The sequence below is a fragment of the Oncorhynchus nerka genome, linkage group LG3 (assembly GCF_034236695.1).
Source record: "Oncorhynchus nerka isolate Pitt River linkage group LG3, Oner_Uvic_2.0, whole genome shotgun sequence".
NCBI lineage: Eukaryota > Metazoa > Chordata > Actinopteri > Salmoniformes > Salmonidae > Oncorhynchus > Oncorhynchus nerka.
In genome coordinates, this window is record NC_088398.1 from 51390432 (window position 1) to 51415441 (window position 25010).

At 47.3% G+C, this 25010-nt stretch overlaps 1 protein-coding gene across 1 annotated transcript in view; it reads left to right on the forward strand.

Annotated features, from left to right (window-relative positions):
- Positions 1–25010, forward strand: part of klf7b (Kruppel-like factor 7b) — a 95423-nt gene that overhangs the window by 49483 nt on the left and 20930 nt on the right. Inside the window, exon 2 of the mRNA XM_029635816.2 lies at positions 22951–23584. Coding sequence (XP_029491676.1) covers positions 22951–23584 — 634 coding nt within the window. The remainder of the gene's footprint in view (positions 1–22950; positions 23585–25010) is intronic.

Genomic DNA, 25010 nt, shown 5'->3' on the forward strand with positions numbered 1-25010 from the left:
GTCTTTCTCTATCCTTCCACCCTCTTTTCTCACTCTCTCCCTCCCTCCATCTCTCTCTATCCACCCTTTCCCTGTCCCATTTCTCCCCCTCCCTCTTTATATATCTCCCTCTGTCTTAGTAAAGATGGACAGAGGTCTCTGATGAGGTTAGATCATTTTGTGGAATAGAGGATGGGAGAAGGTAAAGCGCTAGAGATTTGAAACGTCTCCTGTGTTGATGGCAAGCATCTGTCACTCCTCCCATCCTCCCGCCCTGATAGCGCTCCTCTCCTCTGACAGGCAGGGCTGCCTCAGCCTCAGTAATTGTGGTGTCGTTACAGAGCTAATGGTGCAGCAGGTACCGCAGGCTCCCACAGAAACACTCAAACCCCTCCTAACGCTTTCCCTAACGCTCCCGACAAAATAAACAGCAATGAATCAAGGGTACAGTCCCAATTTTACAGAGGAATGGTTATGATGTTCGGAGCGTGTGTGTGTGTGTGTGTGTATGTGTGTGTTGGGAGGGGGTGGATAATAGCTGTGGCGAAGTTACAGCACCCTGGGTTATTGTTATGAACACCAGAGGGGAGGGGAGATGGCCCGTTACGGACAGACTCCATTCTGGCTCATTGAGAACAGCCAGTTGCACTGAAGGCTGTATGACACAGTACAGGCCAAATAGAAGAAGGGGGTTGGGGGGACAAACTGTATTCTCTGAGATGGCACCTCTCTCTAAGTTATACAGCATAGCCCCTCAAGGCACAATGAGGAGGTTTTCTGCAGTGAAATCAAAACTCTTGGCACGTAGGCTACCAGTCTCTGCACACACACTCTCTCTCTTATACATACACAGATGAAAACACACACACACACACAGGCTACCCATCAGCAAATTAGCTGAATAAAGAGTATCTCTTCGCTGGGTCGTTTGAGTGGCTAATTACTCATCAACGCACGCTGTGTAGAGAGAGAGAGAAGAGAGAGAGGGGGAGAGAGGGAGAGGGGAGAGCGGAGAAGAAAAAGAGAAAAGAGAGCGAGAGAAGAGAGAGAGAGAGGAGAGCAGAGAATAGAGAGAGAGAATAGAGAGAGAGAGAGAGAGAGAGAGAGAGAGAGAGAGAGAAAAACGGAGGAGAGAGATCAGTTTAGCATCAAGAGATAGAGCTTCAAACAGCATCGGATGAAAGCCAAAGCTTTAATTAAAACCTATTTGTATGAGAGAGATTTGAACCCCAAAATGGAGGGGAGAGAGAACATAAATACACACTTTCCTAGATGCAGGAATGAGATCATATGAAGCCATTAGTTGAGATGATGTGCTGACTTTATAATGCCCGAGCAGGGTGCCAAGCGCTGGCGTAGCTCACACACCCCCTCAGCCCCCGCAAGGCAGGGGGCCCACAAGTTACGCCACTGGTGCCAAGACATTGAGAGTAACCAAGTCGGATATTGCTGGGGTTGCGTCCCAAATGGCACCCTATTCCCTATATACTGAGCTACTTTTGACCAGATCCCTATGGATAGTCTTCCAATGAACGCATTATAAAGGGAATAGAGTGCCATTTGGGTCAGACTGCTGATAATTTCCCCTTTGTGTCTAGTTGGAGTCCAGCTGGATGGTGTAATAACAGTTAGCTGTAGATGTAGCGATGGCTGTGGTCCTCTCTGGTCTCTTTGTCTGACAGACAGAGGCTCTTAGCTGGGTGTGAACCCCTTCGGCTCAGCATCTATTATTGATGGACACACACACAGTTTGATACACACACTGTGACACACATACATTGTGGCACGCACACACGCACACGCACAATAATATATGCCATTTAGCAGATGCTTTTATCCAAAGCGGCTTACAAATCTAAGCCTAGCATCAAGGCTCTGTCTCTGGTGGAGTCCAGGCTCACAGAGGGAGAACTGTCTTTACTGTAGCTGTGGGAGCTATGGCCCAGTCACAGTGTGAGAGGGGAGAAAACATAGACCTACTTACACATTCAGTAGACTTTTAACAGGTGCTTCATATAAAACTAATGTTAACAGGAAAAATGTAGTCCCCACGCTGCTATTCTCCAGTGGTGTAAAGTACTTAAGTAAAAAATAGTACTACTTAAGTAGTTTTTGGGAGTATCTGTACTTTACTTTACTATTTATATTTTTGACAACTTTTACTCTTACTCCACCACATTCCTAAAGAGAATTATGTACTTTTTACTCCATACATTTTCCCTGACACTCAAAAGTACTAGTTACATTTTGAATGTTTAGCAGGACAGGACGATTGTCTAATTCACACACTTATCAAGAGAACATCCCTGGTCATCCCATCTGCCTCTTATCTGGTGGACTCACTAAACACATGCTTCGTTTGTAAATTATGTCCTAATTGAAGCGTGCCCCTGGCTATCCGTGAAAAAATAAAAAACTAGGAAATGTGTCCAGCTGCTTTGCTTAATATAAGGAATTTAAATAATTTATACTTTTACTTTTGATACTTAAGTACATTTTAGCAATTACATTTACTTTTGATACATAAGTACATTTAAAACCAAATACTTCTACTCAAGTAGTATTTTACTGGGTGACTCACTTTTCTATTAAGGTATGTGTACTTTTACTCAAGTATGACAATTGGGTACTTTTCCCACCACTTCTATTCTCCAGTAGTGTATTTAACTATTAACAACAATTCATCCCCATGTCAGTGTGACCAGATAAAACCTCCAACTATATTGTTGTTCTATGTGTATTGTATTATATTGTATTGTATTGTATTGTACTGTATTATATTGTATTGTATGTGCTTTAGGTGGTAGCTTAATCTTTTAGGGGGTGATTACTCACACACACACAACCTCTGGTCATTGTATTTCCTCTGACGGGTGTTTTCGGAGAATACTGTATGTGACTAATGGATCCTTGTAAAACATGGCACACCTACTTAACATAACATTGTCACTGTTAAAGGGATAGTGTGACATTTTAGCAATTAAGCCTCTCCGTGCAGGATGTCTCTGTGTGCAGTTTGAAGGAAGTTGAAGGTAGTTTATGGAGCCATTGCTAACTAGCGTTAGAGCAATGACTGGAAGTCTAAAGAGACAGTCAGCATACTTCTCAGCAATTCCTACAACAATATAGCCTATACCTAACCACCCACTTTATTCTCCCAATAAACAGTCTTATAATGATTGATCCACTTCCATATGAATCTTATTATATTAGATCTATACATTTTTACACTCTTAAGAAAAAAAAGGTGATATCTAGAACCTAAAAGGGGTATTCAGCTGTTCCCATAGGAGAACCCTTTGATGAACCATTTTGATTCCAGGTAGAAGCCTTTTGGTTCCAAGTAGAACAATTTTGGGTTCCATGTAGAACCCTTTCCACAGAGGGTTCTGCAGGGAACCCAAAATGGTCATATCTGGAACCAAAAAAGGTTATATCTGGGACAGCAGCAGTAGTAGTAGTTGTGGAATTGTTAGGTTAGATTACTCATTGGTTATTACTGCATTGTCGGATCTGGGACAGCAGCAGTAGTAGTAGTTGTGGAATTGTTAGGTTAGATTACTCATTGGTTATTACTGCATTGTCGGATCTGGGACAGCAGCAGTAGTAGTAGTTGTGGAATTGTTAGGTTAGATTACTCATTGGTTATTACTGCATTGTCGGAACTAGAAGCACAAGCATTTCACTACTATCGCATTAACATCTGCTAACCATGTGTATGTGACAAATACATTTGATTCGATTTGATTCGATTCGATTTGAACCTTTTTGGTACCCTTTTTTAAGGAGTGTATAGTGCTATGCTCAGCCTGGTTTAGTACGTGGCCATGCAGGGTTTAATGTCCTTTGAGCAGCAGTACAGTACGATATGACCTTTATCCGTATGTTGTGGGACGGAACTGGGGAATGGAGGTGACTGAGCCCCCTCTACTCACACGAGCTGCCAAAGCCATGAGCCAGCATGCTCCCACACTGCACTGATCTATCCCCCTGCAGGGTGTGTGTGTGTGTGTGTGTGTATGTGTGTGCGTGCGTGCGTGCGTGTGTGCGTGTGTATATGTGTGTATATGTGTGTGTGCATATGTGTCAGAATGTGTGTGTGTGTTACCTTTCCTATCGCATATGAAAAAAACGTAAAGGTCATACATGAAATGTCATAGGTAGTGTATTCTCCTACTGGACACGCCTACTGGCGTGTGATATCACCTCCCCCTGTCCAGCCCCTGAGGTGTGTGCCACTGACCATACTGTGGGCCTAGTCACAGTTGAGGATAATATGTACTCAGAAGGCTGCACAATGTTTAAAGAGCTATTCCAACAGACTCAATGGTCATTTCTCAAGCAGGGCCATGGCTAGGACTACCTGCTGTGTTGGTTTTACCATGCATTAGTGATGATTGAGGGGAATAAATACAATGGCCCTCCTTGGCCATGCTTGACTGCAGATTGTATTACACTAGAATTACCAAGAAAGAATAAGAATGTTCACAAATCCTAGCAAGGAGCTGGTCAAAGGAATGGCCCAAAGCCTTGTCTTAGCACAACTGTTAGGCAGCGTTAACAAGGGACTTTTTTAGTGCGTCGTCACACTATATCTACACAATGCTTATCAGACTAAATGAGTTTGAAACATTCACACCCCCGAAGAAATCTCTTTGATATATGCTCATACGCAAATGAAAAAAAGAAGACATTCTTTTAAAATAGAAGTAAAACTAGCAAAGCAAAGCTTATCAGATGCCCAACAAAAATATGTCGCGGTGGTGGGGGGGGCCTGACTATAAACACAGGGGAACAGAGCAGCCTACAGGTGCTGCATGCCTTTAGATACATCGTGTCACAGTGTTTCTGTAGTTAAGATAATAGGTAAGGCAGCTATAATTTGCACTGATGACACGGATTAAAGTGCTGGAAGGTTTGACTCCATTCCGGTGCTCTGCTCCCCTCTCCCTCTGCCCAAGTGTTTTAGCTGTGACATGCCAAACGGAACAATCTAATATCTAAACTGACCACTGTGACTGCACAACAGTATTGTAGAACCAGTATGAAGAATGTGCACTCAGCACAGTTAGTGAGCCGTGCTCTTCTCTCTCTCTCTCTCTCTCTCTCTCTCTCTCTCTCTCTCTCTCTCTCTTTCTTCCCCTCATGGCAAGGCATTGCTCATTCTAATGAAGCCCTAGCAGAAAAGAAACACAAGAGAGATAGAGAGAGTGATTGTGTGTGTGTGTGTTTTAAAGATGAGATTTTCTGGTAGGGTATAGTTTAAGAGAGAGGTGAGGGAACAGCCTAAATATAACAACCTTTCTGCTGAGTGTTTGGTATACTGTGTCCTCTCTGCACATACCTGTATCCCTATATCTCTCCCTCTTTCTCTAACCCTCTCTCTGCACATATCCCTATATCTCTCCCTCTCTCTCTCCCTCTCTCTCTGCACATATCCCTATATCTCTCCCTCTCTCTCTGCACATATCCCTATATCTCTCCCTCTCTCTCTCCCTCTCTCTCTGCACATATCCCTATATCTCTCCCTCTCTCTCTGCACATACCTGTATCCCTATATCTCTCCCTCTCTCTCTCCCTCTCTCTCTGCACATACCTGTATCCCTATATCTCTCCCTCTCTCTCTCCCTCTCTCTCTGCACATATCCCTATATCTCTCCCTCTCTCTCTCCCTCTCTCTCTGCACATATCCCTATATCTCTCCCTCTCTCTCTCCCTCTCTCTCTGCACATATCCCTATATCTCTCCCTCTCTCTCTCCCTCTCTCTCTGCACATATCCCTATATCTCTCCCTCTCTCTCTCCCTCTCTCTCTGCACATATCCCTATATCTCTCCCTCTCTCTCTGGACATATCCCTATATCTCTCCCTCTCTCTCTGCACATATCCCTATATCTCTCCCTCTCTCTCTGCACATATCCCTATATCTCTCCCTCTCTCTGCACATATCCCTATATCTCTCCCTCTCTCTCTCCCTCTCTCTCTGCACATGTCCCTATATCTCTCCCTCTCTCTCTCCCTCTCTCTCTGCACATATCCCTATATCTCTCCCTCTCTCTGCACATATCCCCATATCTCTCCCTCTCTCTCTCTGGACATATCCCTATATCTCTCCCTCTCTCTCTGCACATATCCCTATATCTCTCCCTCTCTCTGCACATATCCCTATATCTCTCCCTCTCTCTCTCCCTTTCTCTCTGCACATATCCCTATATCTCTCCCTCTCTCTCTCCCTCTCTCTCTGCACATATCCATATATCTCTCCCTCTCTCTCTCCCTCTCTCTCTGCACATATCCCTATATCTTTCCCTCTCTCTCTCCCTCTGTCTCTGCACATATCCCTATCTCTCTCTCTCTGCACATATCCCTATATCTTTCCCTCTTTCTCTAACCCTCTCTCTGCACATATCCCTATATCTCTCCCTCTCTCTCTCCCTCTCTCTCTGCACATATCCCTATATCTCTCCCTCTCTCTCTGCACATATCCCTATATCTCTCCCTCTCTCTCTCCCTCTCTCTCTGCACATATCCCTGTATCTCTCCCTCTCTCTCTGGACATATCCCTATATCTCTCCCTCTCTCTCTGGACATATCCCTATATCTCTCCCTCTCTCTCCCTCTCTCTCTGCACATATCCCTATATCTCTCCCTCTCTCTCTGCACATATCCCTATATCTCTCCCTCTCTCTCTGCACATATCCCTATATCTCTCCCTCTCTCTCTGCACATATCCCTATATCTCTCCCTCTCTCTCTGCGCATATCCCTATATCTCTCCCTCTCTCTCTGCACATATCCCTATATCTCTCCCTCTCTCTCTGCACATATCCCTATATCTCTCCCTCTCTCTCTCCCTCTTTCTCTGCACATATCCCTATATCTCTCCCTCTCTCTCTGGACATATCCCTATATCTCTCCCTCTCTCTCTGGACATATCCCTATATCTCTCCCTCTCTCTCTCCCTCTGGACATATCCCTATATCTTTCCCTCTTTCTCTAACCCTCTCTCTGCACATATCCCTATATCTTTCCCTCTCTCTCTGCACATATCCCTATATCTCTCCCTCTCTCTCTGCACATATCCCTATATCTCTCCCTCTCTCTGTACATATCCCTATATCTCTCCCTCTCTCTCTCCCTCTCTCTCTGCACATATCCCTATATCTCTCCCTCTCTCTGCACATATCCCTATATCTCTCCCTCTCTCTCTCCCTCTCTCTCTGCACATATCCCTATATCTCTCCCTCTCTCTCTCCCTCTCTCTGCACATATCCCTATATCTCTCCCTCTCTCTGCACATATCCCTATATCTCTCCCTCTCTCTCTCCCTCTCTCTCTGCACATATCCCTATATCTCTCCCTCTCTCTCTCCCTCTCTCTCTGCACATATCCCTATATCTCTCCCTCTCTCTCTCCCTCTCTCTCTGCACATATCCCTATATCTCTCCCTCTCTCTCTCCCTCTCTCTCTGCACATATCCCTATATCTCTCCCTCTCTCTCTCCCTCTCTCTCTGCACATATCCCTATATCTCTCCCTCTCTCTCTGGACATATCCCTATATCTCTCCCTCTATCTCTGCACATATCCCTATATCTCTCCCTCTCTCTGCACATATCCCTATATCTCTCCTCTCTCTCTCCCTCTCTCTCTGCACATATCCCTATATCTCTCCCTCTCTCTCTCCCTCTCTCTGCACATATCCCTATATCTCTCCCTCTCTCTCTGGACATATCCCTATATCTCTCCCTCTCTCTGCACATATCCCTATATCTCTCCCTATATCTCTCCCTCTCTCTGCACATACCCCTATATCTCTCCCTCTCTCTCTGCCTCTCTCTCTGCACATATCCCTATATCTCTCCCTCTCTCTGCACATATCCCTATATCTCTCCCTCTCTCTCTCCCTCTCTCTCTGCACATGTCCCTATATCGCTCCCTCTCTCTCTCCCTCTCTCTCTGCACATATCCCTATATCTCTCCCTCTCTCTGCACATATCCCTATATCTCTCCCTCTCTCTCTCCCTCTCTCTCTGCACATATCCCTATATCTCTCCCTCTCTCTCTGCACATGTCCCTATATCTCTCCCTCTCTCTCTCCCTCTCTCTGCACATATCCCTATATCTCTCCCTTTCTCTGCACATATCCCTATATTTCTCCCTCTCTCTGCACATATCCCTATATCTCTCCCTCTCTCTCTGCACATATCCCTATACCTCTCCCTCTCTCTCTCCCTCTCTCTGCACATATCCTTATATCTCTCCCTATATCTTTCCCTCTCTCTCTGCACATATCCCTATATCTCTCCCTCTCTCTGCACATATCCCTATATCTCTCCCTCTCTCTCTCCCTCTCTCTCTGCACATATCCCTATATCTCTCCCTCTCTCTGCACATATCCCTATATCTCTCCCTCTCTCTCTCCCTCTCTCTCTGCACATATCCCTATATCTCTCCCTCTCTCTCTGCCTCTCTCTCTGCACATATCCCTATATCTCTCCCTCTCTCTGCACATATCCCTATATCTCTCCCTCTCTCTCTGCCTCTCTCTCTGCACATATCCCTATATCTCTCCCTCTCTCTGCACATATCCCTATATCTCTCCCTCTCTCTCTCCCTCTCTCTCTGCACATATCCCTATATCTCTCCCTCTCTCTGCACATATCCCTATATCTCTCCCTCTCTCTCTCCCTCTCTCTCTGCACATGTCCCTATAGCTCTCCCTCTCTCTCTCCCTCTCTCTCTGCACATGTCCCTATATCTCTCCCTCTCTCTCTGCACATGTCCCTATATCTCTCCCTCTCTCTCCCTCTCTCTCTGCACATATCCCTATATCTCTCCCTCTCTCTCTCCCTCTCTCTCTGCACATATCCCTATATCTCTCCCTCTCTCTCTGCACATATCCCTATATCTCTCACTCTCTCTCTGCACATATCCCTATATCTCTCCCTCTCTCTCTCCCTCTCTCTCTGCACATATCCCTATATCTCCCCCTCTCTCTGCACATATCCCTATATCTCTCCCTCTCTCTCTGCCTCTCTCTCTGCACATATCCCTATATCTCTCCCTCTCTCTGCACATATCCCTATATCTCTCCATCTCTCTCTCCCTCTCTCTCTGCACATATCCCTATATCTCTCCCTCTCTCTCTCCCTCTCTCTCTGCACATATCCCTATATCTCTCCCTCTCTCTCTGCACATATCCCTATATCTCTCCCTCTCTCTCTCCCTCTCTCTCTGCACATATCACTATATCTCTCCCTCTCTCTGCACATATCCCTATATCTCTCCCTCTCTCTCTGCCTCTCTCTCTGCACGTATCCCTATATCTCTCCCTCTCTCTGCACATATCCCTATATCTGTCCCTCTCTCTGCACATATCCCTATATCTCTCCATCTCTCTCTCCCTCTCTCTCTGCACATATCCCTATATCTCTCCCTCTCTCTCTCCCTCTCTCTCTGCACATATCCCTATATCTCTCCCTCTCTCTCTGCACATATCCCTATATCTCTCCTCTCTCTCTCCCTCTCTCTCTGCACATATCACTATATCTCTCCCTCTCTCTGCACATATCCCTATATCTCTCCCTCTCTCTCTGCCTCTCTCTCTGCACGTATCCCTATATCTCTCCCTCTCTCTCTGCACATATCCCTATATCTCTCCCTCTCTCTCTCCCTCTCTCTCTGCACATATCCCTATATCTCTCCCTCTCTCTCTGCACATATCCCTATATCTCTCACTCTCTCTCTGCACATATCCCTATATCTCTCCCTCTCTCTCTCCCTCTCTCTCTGCACATATCCCTATATCTCCCCCTCTCTCTGCACATATCCCTATATCTCTCCCTCTCTCTCTGCCTCTCTCTGCACATATCCCTATATCTCTCCCTCTCTGCACATATCCCTATATCTCTCCATCTCTCTCTCCTCTCTCTCTGCACATATCCCTATATCTCTCCCTCTCTCTCTCCCTCTCTCTCTGCACATATCCCTATATCTCTCCCTCTCTCTGCACATATCCCTATATCTCTCCCTCTCTCTCTCCCTCTCTCTCTGCACATATCACTATATCTCTCCCTCTCTCTGCACATATCCCTATATCTCTCCCTCTCTCTCTGCCTCTCTCTCTGCACGTATCCTATATCTCTCCCTCTCTGCACATATCCCTATATCTGTCCCTCTCTCTGCACATATCCCTATATCTCTCCCTCTCTCTGCCTCTCTCTGCACATATCCCTATATCTCTCCCTCTCTCTGCACATATCCCTATATCTCTCCCTCTCTCTCTGCACATATCCTATATCTCTCCCTCTCTCTGCACATATCCATATATCTCTCCCTCTCTCTCTCCCTCTCTCTCTGCACATATCCCTATATCTCTCCCTCTCTCTGCCTCTCTCTCTGCACATATCCCTATATCTCTCCCTCTCTCTCTGCACATGTCCCTATATCTCTCCCTCTCTCTCCCTCTCTCTCTGTACATATCCCTATATCTCTCCCTATCTCTGCACATATCCCTATATCTCTCGCTCTCTCTGCACATATCCCTATATCTCTCCCTCTCTCTCTCCTCTCTCTCTGCACATATCCCTATATCTCTCCCTCTCTCTCTGCACATATCCCTATATCTCTCCTCTCTCTCTCCCTCTCTCTCTGCACATATCCCTATATCTCTCCCTCTCTCTGCACATACCTGTATCCCTATATCTCTCCCTCTCTCTCTCCCTCTCTCTCTGCACATACCTGTATCCCTATATCTCTCCCTCTCTCTCTCCCTCTCTCTCTGCACATATCCCTATATCTCTCCCTCTCTCTCTCCCTCTCTCTGCACATATCCCTATATCTCTCCCTCTCTCACATATCCCTATATCTCTCCCTCTCTCTCCCTCTCTCTCTGCACATATCCCTATATCTCTCCCTCTCTCTCTCCCTCTCTCTGCACATATCCCTATATCTCTCCCTCTCTCTCTGGACATATCCCTATATCTCTCCCTCTCTCTCTGCACATATCCCTATATCTCTCCCTCTCTCTCTCTGCACATATCCCTATATCTCTCCCTCTCTCTGCACATATCCCTATATCTCTCTCTCTCTCTCTCCCTCTCTCTGCACATGTCCCTATATCTCTCCCTCTCTCTCTCCCTCTCTCTGCACATATCCCTATATCTCTCCCTCTCTCTGCACATATCCCCATATCTCTCCCTCTCTCTCTGGACATATCCCTATATCTCTCCCTCTCTCTCTGCACATATCCCTATATCTCTCCCTCTCTCTGCACATATCCCTATATCTCTCCCTCTCTCTCTCCCTTTCTCTCTGCACATATCCCTATATCTCTCCCTCTCTCTCTCCCTCTCTCTCTGCACATATCCATATATCTCTCCCTCTCTCTCTCCCTCTCTCTCTGCACATATCCCTATATCTTTCCCTCTCTCTCTCCCTCTGTCTCTGCACATATCCCTATCTCTCTCTCTCTCTCTGCACATATCCCTATATCTTTCCCTCTTTCTCTAACCCTCTCTCTGCACATATCCCTATATCTCTCCCTCTCTCTCTCCCTCTCTCTCTGCACATATCCCTATATCTCTCCTCTCTCTCTGCACATATCCCTATATCTCTCCTCTCTCTCTCTCCCTCTCTCTGCATATCCCTGTATCTCTCCCTCTCTCTCTGGACATATCCCTATATCTCTCCCTCTCTCTCTGGACATATCCCTATATCTCTCCCTCTCTCTCCCTCTCTCTGCACATATCCCTATATCTCTCCCTCTCTCTCTGCACATATCCCTATATCTCTCCCTCTCTCTCTGCACATATCCCTATATCTCTCCCTCTCTCTGCACATATCCCTATATCTCTCCCTCTCTCTCTGCGCATATCCCTATATCTCTCCCTCTCTCTCTGCACATATCCCTATATCTCTCCCTCTCTCTCTGCACATATCCCTATATCTCTCCCTCTCTCTCTCCCTCTTTCTCTGCACATATCCCTATATCTCTCCCTCTCTCTCTGGACATATCCCTATATCTCTCCCTCTCTCTGGACATATCCCTATATCTCTCCCTCTCTCTCTCCCTCTGGACATATCCCTATATCTTTCCCTCTTTCTCTAACCCTCTCTCTGCACATATCCCTATATCTTTCCCTCTCTCTCTGCACATATCCCTATATCTCTCCCTCTCTCTCTGCACATATCCCTATATCTCTCCCTCTCTCTGTACATATCCCTATATCTCCCCTCTCTCTCCCTCTCTCTCTGCACATATCCCTATATCTCTCCCTCTCTCTGCACATATCCCTATATCTCTCCCTCTCTCTCTCCCTCTCTCTGCACATATCCCTATATCTCTCCCTCTCTCTCTCCCTCTCTCTCTGCACATATCCCTATATCTCTCCCTCTCTCTGCACATATCCCTATATCTCTCCTCTCTCTCTCCCTCTCTCTCTGCACATATCCCTATATCTCTCCCTCTCTCTCCCTCTCTCTGCACATATCCCTATATCTCTCCTCTCTCTCCTCTCTCTGCACATATCCCTATATCTCTCCCTCTCTCTCTCTCTCTCTCTGCACATATCCCTATATCTCTCCCTCTCCTCTCCCTCTCTCTGCACATATCCCTATATCTCTCCCTCTCTCTCTGGACATATCCCTATATCTCTCCCTCTATCTCTGCACATATCCCTATATCTCTCCCTCTCTCTGCACATATCCCTATATCTCTCCCTCTCTCTCTCCTCTCTCTCTGCACATATCCCTATATCTCTCCCTCTCTCTCTCCCTCTCTCTGCACATATCCCTATATCTCCCTCTCTCTGACATATCCCTATATCTCTCCCTCTCTCTGCACATATCCCTATATCTCTCCCTATATCTCTCCCTCTCTCTGCACATACCCCTATATCTCTCCCTCTCTCTCTGCCTCTCTCTGCACATATCCCTATATCTCTCCCTCTCTCTGCACATATCCCTATATCTCTCCCTCTCTCTCTCTCTCTGCACATGTCCCTATATCTCCCTCTCTCTCTCCCTCTCTCTCTGCACATATCCCTATATCTCTCCCTCTCTCTGCACATATCCCTATATCTCTCCCTCTCTCTCTCCCTCTCTCTCTGCACATATCCCTATATCTCTCCCTCTCTCTCTGCACATGTCCCTATATCTCTCCCTCTCTCTCTCCCTCTCTGCACATATCCCTATATCTCTCCCTTTCTCTGCACATATCCCTATATTTCTCCCTCTCTCTGCACATATCCCTATATCTCCCTCTCTCTCTGCACATATCCCTATACCTCTCCCTCTCTCTCTCCCTCTCTCTGCACATATCCTTATATCTCTCCCTATATCTTTCCCTCTCTCTCTGCACATATCCCTATATCTCTCTCTCTCTCTGCACATATCCCTATATCTCTCCCTCTCTCTCTCCCTCTCTCTCTGCACATATCCCTATATCTCTCCTCTCTCTGCACATATCCCTATATCTCTCCCTCTCTCCTCTCTCTCTCTGCACATATCCCTATATCTCTCCTCTCTCTCTGCCTCTCTCTCTGCACATATCCCTATATCTCTCCCTCTCTCTGCACATATCCCTATATCTCTCCCTCTCTCTCTGCTCTCTCTCTGCATATCCCTATATCTCTCCCTCTCTCTGCACATATCCCTATATCTCTCCCTCTCTCTCTCCTCTCTCTCTGCACATATCCCTATATCTCTCCCCCTCTCTCCCTCTCTCTCTCCCTCTCTCTCTGCACATGTCCCTATAGCTCTCCCTCTCCTCTCTGCACATGTCCCTATATCTCTCCTCTCTCTGCTCCCTATATCTCTCCCTCTCTCTCTCTCTCTCTGCACATATCCCTATATCTCTCCTCTCTCTCTCCCCTCTCTCTGCACATATCCCTATATCTCTCCCTCTCTCTGCACATATCCCTATATCTCTCACTCTCTCTCTGCACATATCCCTCTCCCTCTCTCTCTCACATATCCCTATATCTCCCCCTCTCTCTGCACATATCCTATATCTCTCCTCTCTCTCTCCTCTCTCTCTGCACATATCCCTATATCTCTCCCTCTCTCTGCACATATCCCTATATCTCTCCATCTCTCTCTCCCTCTCTCTCTGCACATATCCCTATATCTCTCCCTCTCTCTCTCCCTCTCTCTCTGCACATATCCCTATCTCTCCCTCTCTCTCTGCACATATCCCTATATCTCTCCCTCTCTCTCTCCCTCTCTCTCTGCACATATCCTATATCTCTCCCTCTCTCTGCACATATCCCTATATCTCTCCCTCTCTCTGCCTCTCTCTCTGCACATATCCCTATATCTCTCCCTCTCTCTGCACATATCCCTATATCTGTCCCTCTCTCTGCACATATCCTATATCTCTCCATCTCTCTCTCCTCTCTCTGCACATATCCCTATATCTCTCCCTCTCTCTCTCCCTCTCTCTCTGCACATATCCCTATATCTCTCCCTCTCTCTCTGCACATATCCTCTATATCCCTCCTCTCTCTCTCCCTCTCTCTCTGCACATATCCCTATATCTCTCCCTCTCTCTGCACATATCCCTATATCTCTCCCTCTCTCTGCACATCCTCTCCTCTCTCTCTCTCTGCACATATCCCTATATCTCTCCCTCTCTCTCTGCCCTATCCTATATCTCCCTCTCTCTCTGCACATATCCCTATATCTCTCCCTCTCTCTCATATCCCTATATCTCTCTCTCTGCACATATCCCTATATCTCTCCCTCTCTCTGCACATATCCCTATATCTCCCCTCCTGCTATCCCTATATCTCTCCTCTCTCTCTCTCTCTCTGCACATATCCCTATATCTCTCCCTCTCTCTGCACATATCCCTATATCTCTCCATCTCTCTCTCCCTCTCTCTCTGCACATATCCCTATATCTCTCCTCTCTCTCTCCCTCTCTCTCTGCACATATCCCTATATCTCTCCCTCTCTCTGCACATATCCCTATATCTCTCCCTCTCTCTCTGCCTCTCTCTCTGCACATATCCTATATCTCTCCTCTCTCTGCACATATCCCTATATCTCTCCCTCTCTCTCTGCCTCTCTCTGCACGTATCCCTATATCTCTCCCTCTCTCTGCACATATCCCTATATCTGTCCCTCTCTCTGCACATATCCCTATATCTCTCCCTCTCTCTCTCTCTCTGCACATATCCCTATATCTCTCCCTCTCTCTGCACATATCCCTATATCTCTCCCTCTCTCTCTGCACATATCCCTATATCTCTCCCTCTCTCTGCACATATCCCTATATCTCTCCTCTCTCTCTCCCTCTCTCTCTGCACATATCCCTATATCTCTCCCTCTCTGCCTCCCTCTCTGCACATATCCCTATATCTCTCCCTCTCTCTCTGCACATATCCCTATATCTCTCCCTCTCTCTCCTCTCTCTCTCTGTACATATCCCTATATCTCTCCCTATCTCTGCACATATCCCTATATCTCTCCTCTCTCTGCACATATCCCTATATCTCTCCCTCCCTCTCCCTCTCTCTGTACATATCCCTATATCTCTCCCTCTCTGCACATATCCCTATATCTCTCCCTCTCTCTCTGCCTCTCTCTCTGCACATATCCTATATCTCTCCCTCTCTGCACATATCCCTATATCTCCCTCTCTCTCTCTGCCTCTCTCTGCACATATCCCTATATCTCCTCTCTCTCTCCCTCTCTCTGCACATATCCCTATATTTCTCCCTCTCTCTCTGCACATATCCCTATATCTCTCCCTCTCTCTCTCCTCTCTCTCTGCACATGTCCATATATCTCTCCCTCTCTCTCTGCACATGTCCCTATATCTCCCTCTCTCTCTCCCTCTCTGCACATAACCCTATATCTCCCCTCTCTCTCCCTCTCTGCACATATCCCTATATCTCTCCCTCTCTCTGCACATATCCCTATATCTCTCCCTCTCTCTCTGCACATATCCCTATATCTCTCCCTCTCTCTGCACATATCCCTATATCTCTCCCTCTCTCTCTCCCTCTCTCTCTGCACATATCCCTATATCTCCCCCTCTCTGCACATATCCCTATATCTCTCCCTCTCTCTGCCTCTCTCTCTGCACATATCCCTATATCTCTCCCTCTCTCTGCACATATCCCTATATCTCTCCCTCTCTCTCCCTCTCTCTCTGCACATATCCTATATCTCTCCCTCTCTCTGCACATATCCCTATATCTCTCCCTCTCTCTCCTCTCTCTCTGCACATATCCCTATATCTCTCCCTCTCTCTGCACATATCCTATATCTCTCCCTCTCTCTGCACATATCCCTCTCCTATCTCTCTGCCTCTCTCTCTGCACATATCCCTATATCTATATCTCTGCCTCTCTCTCTCTGCACATATCCCTATATCTCTCCCTCTCTCTGCACATATCCCTATATCTCTCTCTCTCTCCCTCTCTCTCTGCACATATCCCTATCTCTCTCCCTCTCTCTGCACATATCCCTATATCTCTCCCTCTCTCTCTCCCTCTCTCTCTGCACATATCCCTATATCCCTCTCCCCTCTCTCTCCCTCTCTCTCTGCACATATCCCTATATCTCTCCCTCTCTCTCTGCACATGTCCCTATATCTCTCCCTCTCTCTCTCCTCTCTCTCTGCACATATCCCTATCCTCCCTATCTCTGCACATATCTCTCTCTCCCTCTCTGCACATATCCCTATATCTCTATCTCTCCCCTCTCTCTGCCTCCCTCTCTCTGCACATATCCCTATATCTCTCCCTCTCTCTCTGCCTCTCTCTCTGCACATATCCCTATATCTCTCCCTCTCCCTCTCTGCACATATCCCTATATCTCCCTCTCTCTCTCTGCACATATCCCTATATCTCTCCCTCTCTCTGCACATATCTATATCTCTCCCTCTCTCTCTCTGCACATATCCCTCTCCCTCTCTCTGCACATATCCTATATCTCTCCCTCTCTCTCTGCCTCTCTCTCTGCACGTATCCCTATATCTCTCCCTCTCTCTGCACATATCCCTATATCTCTCCCTCTCTCTGCACATATCCCTATATCTCTCCCTCTCTCTCTGCTCTCTCTCTGCACATATCCCTATATCTCTCCCTCTCTCTGCACATATCCCTATATCTCTCCCTCTCTCTCTGCACATATCCCTATATCTCTCCCTCTCTCTGCACATATCCATATATCTCTCCCTCTCTCTCTCCTCTGCACATATCCCTATATCTCTCCCTCTCTCTCTCTATCCACATATCCCTATATCTCTCCCTCTCTCTGCACATGTCCCTATATCTCTCCTCTCTCTCTCTATCCTCTCTCCTCTCTCTGCACATATCCCTATATCTCTCCTCTCTGCACATATCCTCTCTGCTCTCTGTACATATCCCTATATCTCTCCCTCTCTCTGCACATATCCCTATATCTCTCCCTCTCTCTCTCTCTCTCTCACATATCCCTATATCTCTCCTCTCTGCTCTCTCTGCCTCTCTCTCTGCACATCCCTCCTCTCTCTCTCTCTGCACACACATATCCCTATATCTCTCCCTCTCTCTCTCCTCTCTCTCTCCCCTCTCTCTGCTCTGCACATATCCCTATATCTCTCCTCTCTCTGCACATATCCCTATATCTCTCCCTCTCTCTCTCTCTCTGCACATATCCCTATATCTCTCCCTCTCTCTCTCTGCACATATCCCTATATCTCTCCCTCTCTCTCTGCTGCACATATCCCTATATCCCTCCCCCTCTCTCTCTCCCTCTCTCTCTGCACATATCCCTATATCTCTCCCTCTCTCTCTGCACATATCCCTATATCTCTCCTCTCTCTGCACATATCCCTATATCTCTCCCTCTCTCTCTGCACATATCCCTATATCTCTCCCTCCCTATATCTCTCTGCACATATCCCTATATCTCTCCCTCTCTGCACATATCCCCCTCTCTCCCTCTCTCTCTGCACATATCCCTATATCTCTCTCCCTCTCTCTCTGCACATCCCTATATCTCTCCTCTCTCTCTCATCTGCACATATCCCTATATCTCTCTCTGCACATATCTGCACATATCCCTATATCTCTCCCTCTCTCTGCACATATCCCTATATCTCTCCCCTCTCTCTGCACATATCCCTATATCTCTCCCTCTCTGCACATATCCCTATATCTCTCCCTCTCTCTCTCCTCTCTCTCTGCACATATCCCTATATCTCTCCCTCTCTCTGCACATATCCCTATATCTCTCCCTCTCTCTGCTCCCTCTCTCTCTGCACATATCCATATATCTCCCTATATCTCTCCTCTCTCTGCACATATCCCTATATCTCTCCCTCTCTCTCACATATCCCTATATCTCTCTGCACATATCCCTATATCTCTCCCTCTCTCTCTCCTCTCTCTGCACATATCCCTATATCTCTCCCTCTCTGCACATATCCCTATATCTCTCTCTCTGCACATATCCCTATATCTCTCCCTCTCTCTCTCCCTCTCTCTCTGCACATATCCCTATATCTCTCCCTCTCTCTCACATATCCCTCTCTCCTCTCTCTCTGCACATATCCCTATATCTCTCCCTCTCTCTGCACATATCTCTCTCCCTCTCTCTCTGCCTCTCTCTCTGCACATATCCCTATATCTCTCCCTCTCTCTCTCCCTCTCTCTGCACATATCCCTATATCTCTCCCTCTCTCTCTGCACATATCCCTATATCTCTCCCTCTCTCTGCACATATCCCTATATCTCTCCCTCTCTGCACATATCCCTATATCTCTCCCTCTCTCTGCACATATCCATATATCTCTCCCTCTCTCTCTCCCTCTCTCTCTGCACATATCCCTATATCTCTCCCTCTCTCTCTGCACATATCCCTATATCTCTCCCTCTCTCTCTCCCTCTCTCTCTGCACATATCCCTATATCTCTCCCTCTCTCTCTGCACATGTCCCTATATCTCTCCCTCTCTCTCTCCCTCTCTCTCTGCACATATCCCTATATCTCTCCCTATCTCTGCACATATCCCTATATCTCTCCCTCTCTCTGCACATATCCCTATATCTCTCCCTCTCTCTCTCCCTCTCTCTCTGCACATATCCCTATATCTCTCCCTCTCTCTGCACATATCCCTATATCTCTCCCTCTCTCTCTGCCTCTCTCTCTGCACATATCCCTATATCTCTCCCTCTCGCTGCACATGTCCCTATATCTCTCCCTCTCTCTCTCCCTCTCTCTCTGCACATATCCCTATATCTCTCCCTCTCTCTCTGCACATATCCCTATATCTCTCCCTCTCTCTGCACATATCCCTATATCTCTCCCTCTCTCTCTCCCTCTCTCTCTGCACATATCACTATATCTCTCCCTCTCTCTGCACATATCCCTACATCTCTCCCTCTCTCTCTGCCTCTCTCTCTGCACGTATCCCTATATCTCTCCCTCTCTCTGCACATATCCCTATATCTCTCCCTCTCTCTGCACATATCCCTATATCTCTCCCTCTCTCTCTGCCTCTCTCTCTGCACATATCCCTATATCTCTCCCTCTCTCTGCACATATCCCTATATCTCTCCCTCTCTCTCTGCACATATCCCTATATCTCTCCCTCTCTCTGCACATATCCATATATCTCTCCCTCTCTCTCTCCCTCTCTCTCTGCACATATCCCTATATCTCTCCCTCTCTCTCTGCCTCTCTCTCTGCACATATCCCTATATCTCTCCCTCTCTCTCTGCACATGTCCCTATATCTCTCCCTCTCTCTCTCCCTCTCTCTCTGTACATATCCCTATATCTCTCCCTATCTCTGCACATATCCCTATATCTCTCGCTCTCTCTGCACATATCCCTATATCTCTCCCTCTCTCTCTCCCTCTCTCTCTGTACATATCCCTATATCTCTCCCTCTCTCTGCACATATCCCTATATCTCTCCCTCTCTCTCTGCCTCTCTCTCTGCACATATCCCTATATCTCTCCCTCTCTCTGCACATATCCCTATATCTCTCCCTCTCTCTCTGCCTCTCTCTCTGCACATATCCCTATATCTCTCCCTCTCTCTCTCCCTCTCTCTGCACATATCCCTATATTTCTCCCTCTCTCTCTGCACATATCCCTATATCTCTCCCTCTCTCTGCACATATCCCTATATCTCTCCCTCTCTCTCTCTCTCTCTCTCTGCACATATCCCTATATCTCTCCCTCTCTCTCTCCCTCTCTCTCTGCACATGTCCATATATCTCTCCCTCTCTCTCTGCACATGTCCCTATATCTCTCCCTCTCTCTCTCCCTCTCTCTCTGCACATAACCCTATATCTCTCCCTCTCTCTCTCCCTCTCTCTCTGCACATATCCCTATATCTCTCCCTCTCTCTCTGCACATATCCCTATATCTCTCCCTCTCTCTCTGCACATATCCCTATATCTCTCCCTCTCTCTCTGCACATATCCCTATATCTCTCCCTCTCTCTCTCCCTCTCTCTCTGCACATATCCCTATATCTCCCCCTCTCTCTGCACATATCCCTATATCTCTCCCTCTCTCTGCCTCTCTCTCTGCACATATCCCTATATCTCTCCCTCTCTCTGCACTTATCCCTATATCTCTCCCTCTCTCTCTCCCTCTCTCTCTGCACATATCCCTATATCTCTCCCTCTCGCTGCACATGTCCCTATATCTCTCCCTCCCTCTCTCCCTCTCTCTCTGCACATATCCCTATATCTCTCCCTCTCTCTCTCCCTCTCTCTCTGCACATATCCCTATATCTCTCCCTCTCTCTGCACATATCCCTATATCTCTCCCTCTCTCTCCCTCTCTCTCTGCACATATCACTATATCTCTCCCTCTCTCTGCACATATCCCTATATCTCTCCCTCTCTCTCTGCCTCTCTCTCTGCACATATCCCTATATCTCTCCCTCTCTCTGCACATATCCCTATATCTCTCCCTCTCTCTGCACATATCCCTATATCTCTCCCTCTCTCTCTGCCTCTCTCTCTGCACATATCCCTATATCTCTCCCTCTCTCTGCACATATCCCTATATCTCTCCCTCTCTCTCTGCACATATCCCTATATCTCTCCCTCTCTCTGCACATATCCATATATCTCTCCCTCTCTCTCTCCCTCTCTCTCTGCACATATCCCTATATCTCTCCCTCTCTCTCTGCACATATCCCTATATCTCTCCCTCTCTCTCTCCCTCTCTCTCTGCACATATCCCTATATCTCTCCCTCTCTCTCTGCACATGTCCCTATATCTCTCCCTCTCTCTCTCCCTCTCTCTCTGCACATATCCCTATATCTCTCCCTATCTCTGCACATATCCCTATATCTCTCCCTCTCTCTGCACATATCCCTATATCTCTCCCTCTCTCTCTCCCTCTCTCTCTGCACATATCCCTATATCTCTCCCTCTCTCTGCACATATCCCTATATCTCTCCCTCTCTCTCTGCCTCTCTCTCTGCACATATCCCTATATCTCTCCCTCTCTCTGCACATATCCCTATATCTCTCCCTCTCTCTCTGCCTCTCTCTCTGCACATATCCCTATATCTCTCCCTCTCTCTCTCCCTCTCTCTGCACATATCCCTATATCTCTCCCTCTCTCTCTGCCTCTCTCTCTGCATATATCCCTATATCTCTCCCTCTCTCTCTCCCTCTCTCTCTGCACATATCCCTATATCTCTCCCTCTCTCTCTCTGCACATATCCCTATATCTCTCCCTCTCTCTCTCCCTCTCTCTCTGCATATATCCCTATATCTCTCCCTCTCTCTCTCCCTCTCTCTCTGCACATATCCCTATATCTCTCCCTCTCTCTCCTCCTCTCTCTCTGCACATATCCCTATATCTCTCCCTCTCTCTCTCCCTCTCTCTGCACATATCCCTATATCTCCCCCTCTCTCTCTGCACATATCCCTATATCTCTCCCTCTCTCTCTGCACATATCCCTATATCTCTCCCTCTCTCTCTGCACATATCCCTATATCTCTCCCTCTCTCTCTCCCTCTCTCTCTGCACATATCCCTATATCTCTCCCTATCTCTCTCCCTCTCTCTCTGCACATATCCCTATATCTCTCCCTCTCTCTCTGCACATATCCCTATATCTCTCCCTCTCTCTCTGGACATATCCCTATATCTCTTCCTCTCTCTCTGCATGTATCCCCCTCCCTTCCCGCCCTTCCTCTTTCTCATGATAAAAATTCCATGGCTGGTTCATTTCTCTCCCTTGTAAAGCTGAGTGGAGGGAAAGAGTAAGGCCAGCACAGTTCAATCAGAGAATAATCCCCCTCTCTGGGCTCAGCTAGGAGCCGGTGACATGGTCAACACTGGAGAGGCTGGACCACTGGACCATACTGGGTGGAGGGGATGATAGGATGCTCAGATTATGATGATGTGGGATGGTGGTTAGATTAGCAGAGCTGGATATGTATCTAGTCAGTGGTTTTATGATATAGAGTGTGTGGCTGTGTCAGAGTGTTTGATTTCTGCTGAATCACTGACTGGTTATCATACACTCTTAGAAAAAAAGGATGCTAATCTAGAACCAAAAAGTGTTATCCTTTTGGGAACCATTTTTTCTAAGAGTGTATATGGTTGATATGATCAGTTGTTTCATATGAGGCTAATCAAATCAGTACTTTTGTATGAGGTCTGAAACAGTATGTATTGATTAGAGATGAGTGTGGTGGGGCTGTTGTGCCCGTTCCGACCGTGTGTCCCTGTCTCTGACTGAGTGTCTGGAGTTGGAGCGGTACCTGCAGACAGAACCCAAGCGTCTCTGAATAATATGTGTAGATTAAGGATGAGTGTTCTCTCCTGAAACTGTTCCTGTTTCTGACCGTGTCTCTCTCACCCTTACAGACATGTCTGGAGTTGGAGCGGTACCTGCAGACAGAACCCAAGCGTTTCTGAATAATATGTGTAGATTAAGGATGAGTGTTCTCTCCTGAAACTGTTCCTGTTTCTGACCGTGTCTCTCTCACCCTTACAGACATGTCTGGAGTTGGAGCGGTACCTGCAGACAGAACCCAAGCGTCTATCAGAGCTGTTTGACGAGGAGCTCGACTGTCTCCTGACGCCCACCTTCGTGCAGGGTGCTGACAGTGACGAGGACCTGATGGACCCCCTCCTCCCCAGCCTCCCCGACCAGCCCAGCCCCCCTCCCCTCCTCGTCTCCCTTCCCAAGGTGCTACAGGCCCCACAGCCCCACAACACCAAGGCCTCCGGAAAAGAGTCTGGAGCGAAGACCACCAAGGAGGGGGTCAACGGGGTCAACGCTGCTCAGCTGAGTGCCGTCACCTCCCTCACACCACCCTCCTCGCCTGAGCTGGGCCGCCACCTGGTCAAGCCCATGCAGACGCTCACCGCCACGGCCGACGGCACGCTCACTCTCAAACTTGTGGCCAAGAAGGTTGGTCTGAATGCGGCCAAGCTGGTGGCCACACACTCCACTCTACCCTCGCCGCCCAGCAGGGGGGGGCACAGTGACAGTGAGCAGGGGGCTGGGTCGCTGGGGGGAGATATCCCAGAGAACAAGAAGAGGGTCCATCGCTGTCAGTTCAACGGCTGCAGGAAGGTTTACACCAAGAGTTCCCACCTGAAAGCCCACCAGAGGACACACACAGGTGAGACAGAACCTAGGCCTGACCATAACTATGGGCCATGCATCATGCACCATGCAATCAATCAACTGTATTTCTAAAGCCCTTTTTACATCAGCAGTTGTCACAAAGTGCTTAGACAGAAACCCAGCCTAAAACCCCAAAGAGCAAGCAATGCAGATGTAGAAACGCGGTGACTAGTAAAAACTCCCTAGAAAGGCTGGAACCTAGGAAGAAACCTAGAGAGGAACTCTCAGGCTCTGAGAGGTGGCCGGGTGGAGATTACAAGGTTACACAGCCAATAAGGCCAGGTCCTGCACTAAACACACTGCCTGAAAACACACTGTCTAACCTGACCAAGGACCATGCATCTACAATTATACAGGTGCATCATGCACCTAACACAAGACCCTGGGAGAATATAGGTTTAGGTTTAAACTCTGCCTGAAAACATCTTCTGTTTCAGTATAAGTGCTCAGCTTGATATGTCTTGAGTGCAAGGATTGCAATCCAGTGTTGTGAAGTAGAAACACAGAAGCAGTCTTGATCTATCGCTCTATATCCCCCTGTGAGATCCTTCCAACGGGCTAAAAATACATAGGTCTTAGCTCTGCAGTGCAGCCTCTCTCTCTCTCATTCACCTCAGTGACTCTGAGTCTCTTACTGAAAGCAGTCCAGTCTCTCCGTCCACAAGCTGCTAGCGGTGGGAGTGGTACGGTAATTGCCAATGGATTGATAGACTGACAGGTCTAAATGGCTAATTCAGCCATGTCTACTGCAGCCTGGAGTATCTCACCACCACTGGCCTCCCAGTGAACCTCGAGAGAGAGAGAGAGAGAGAGAGAGAGAGAGAGAGAGAGAGAGAGAGGAGTGTTGGCATCAGGTTAGCACTAGCCGTAGCGTTAGCATCAGTGTTAGCGACGCTAATCCTTTCCTGAGGCCTGATGTTGACTCGGCAGGTTTCACCGCTGCCACTAGAGCGCTAGCGATGCTAATCACCAGCGAGCTGATGCAAGCCATTCATTCGCCCCCTCCTCCTCCCACACCCAAAAAATGAGAGGAGGGAAAGGGGGAAAAAAGAGAAGGGTAGAAGAGAAAACAACACCCTTAAGACATGCTGCAGCATGCTGCTGTGTAGCCCCAGCCCCGATATGTTCATTACAAGACAAGAGCAGCACAGTACAGTAATTAGCCTAATCCTTCTGTTTTGGTTATTATGTTCATACATCAGTGACACAGGGAGGGAGATTAAGATTAGTGCAGGATTTAAGGGGGGCCCTTGCTTCATGAGGATGACATGCTCCTGGATGGCCCCATCAATAACAGTTGGTAAGGAAATACACAGCCTTTCACTGAGGTTTAATAACCATAGAATTAGAATGACTAGAATAACTATAGAATTAGAATGACTAGAATACCTATAGAATTAGAATGACTAAAATGAATGTTC